General features: G+C 38.4%; 1 protein-coding gene across 1 annotated transcript in view; it reads left to right on the top strand.

Moving 5' to 3' along the window:
- Positions 1–1,224, top strand: part of BCAT1 (branched chain amino acid transaminase 1) — a 123,785-nt gene that overhangs the window by 54,258 nt on the left and 68,303 nt on the right. The window contains exon 3 of the mRNA XM_023738016.1: positions 1,008–1,208. Within this exon, the coding sequence (XP_023593784.1) occupies positions 1,008–1,208 (201 nt within the window). The remainder of the gene's footprint in view (positions 1–1,007; positions 1,209–1,224) is intronic.

Below are 1,224 nucleotides of genomic sequence, written 5' to 3'. Positions count from 1 at the left end.
CTCTGTGGACAGTTGGTGGAACGCCGCTGTGTGAATTTGTTTCCTATTACTCTTTCTTTGACTAAGATGTCCTTTGTTCACTGTTTCCTCAGCACGAAACAGGGGACTATATCTGAGTGTTGGTTCTCAACATCTCTGTATTCAAAGAGGAAAACATTTGCTTCACTCTCCTCATTTCTTCGACAGCGTACCCATAGCATTTGTGTGTATGTGTGTGGTAAAATATATATAACTTTAAAATTTCCATTTTAACCATTTTAAAATGTACAATTCTGTGACATTTATTACATTCATAATGTTGTGCAACCCTAAACAATATCTATTTCCAGAACGTTTTCTTCACCCCCAAATAGAAACTCAGTACCCATTAAGCAATAACTGCCTGTTTTCTCCTCCCCTCTGTCCCTCGTCTCTATTATAAGCTTTGAAAGCTTATAATAGAATCCGTTGGTTTTGAATTGGAGCAATAACCACCGTCAGGTAGAGGTTTGGTTCTTAATGACATTTATTTTAGTTTAACAAGACATTGTGAGTATTGTTACTTTTGTTATAGAAGTCACCCCTTCTTTCCCAAATGCTCGACTTGAATCTGGTGGTGGAAGGGATGTGTGCTCCTTGTTGCATGATTTTGCTGCCATCTTGTTCCTATTTTTAATGTCACTCAGTTTTGGTTCTGATATTCTTACGGGCAGTGTACATTGCAGAGACTTCAAATAACAAACCACATTCTGAATGCAGGCGTGACTTGTTGGGTTCATATAGTGTTGTTAAATATTTGAATTAGTTGCCAACATTTAAAAGTCAAGTGATTTTGTTATTTAATAGCCAATGACGTAGATTTTGGCTTTTTACCCTATTGGAAACTGTGGGGCAGTTCCACCCTCTCCTATAGGGTCACTATGAGTTGGAATCAATTCAATGGCAATGAGTTTGGTTTTTGGTTTTGATCATCCAGCCAGTGGATGTTCAGTTCCTTTTCTTTAATGATCCTGATTTTTCTTTCCCAGGCTAAAGATCTAATAATCACACCAACCACCATTTTAAAAGAAAAACCGGACCCAAATGGCCTGGTTTTTGGAACTGTTTTCACGAATCATATGTTGACAGTGGAATGGTCCTCAGAGTTTGGATGGGAGAGACCTCATATCAAACCTTTTCAAAACCTATCATTGCATCCTGGCTCATCAGTGCTCCACTATGCCGTGGAAGTAAGTATGTGGGAAT

This window comes from Trichechus manatus, unplaced genomic scaffold (assembly GCF_000243295.1).
Source record: "Trichechus manatus latirostris isolate Lorelei unplaced genomic scaffold, TriManLat1.0 scaffold00112, whole genome shotgun sequence".
Classification (NCBI taxonomy): domain Eukaryota; kingdom Metazoa; phylum Chordata; class Mammalia; order Sirenia; family Trichechidae; genus Trichechus; species Trichechus manatus.
Note: the sequence above shows the minus strand (reverse complement) of the source record. Positions and strands in the feature narration are given on the sequence as shown.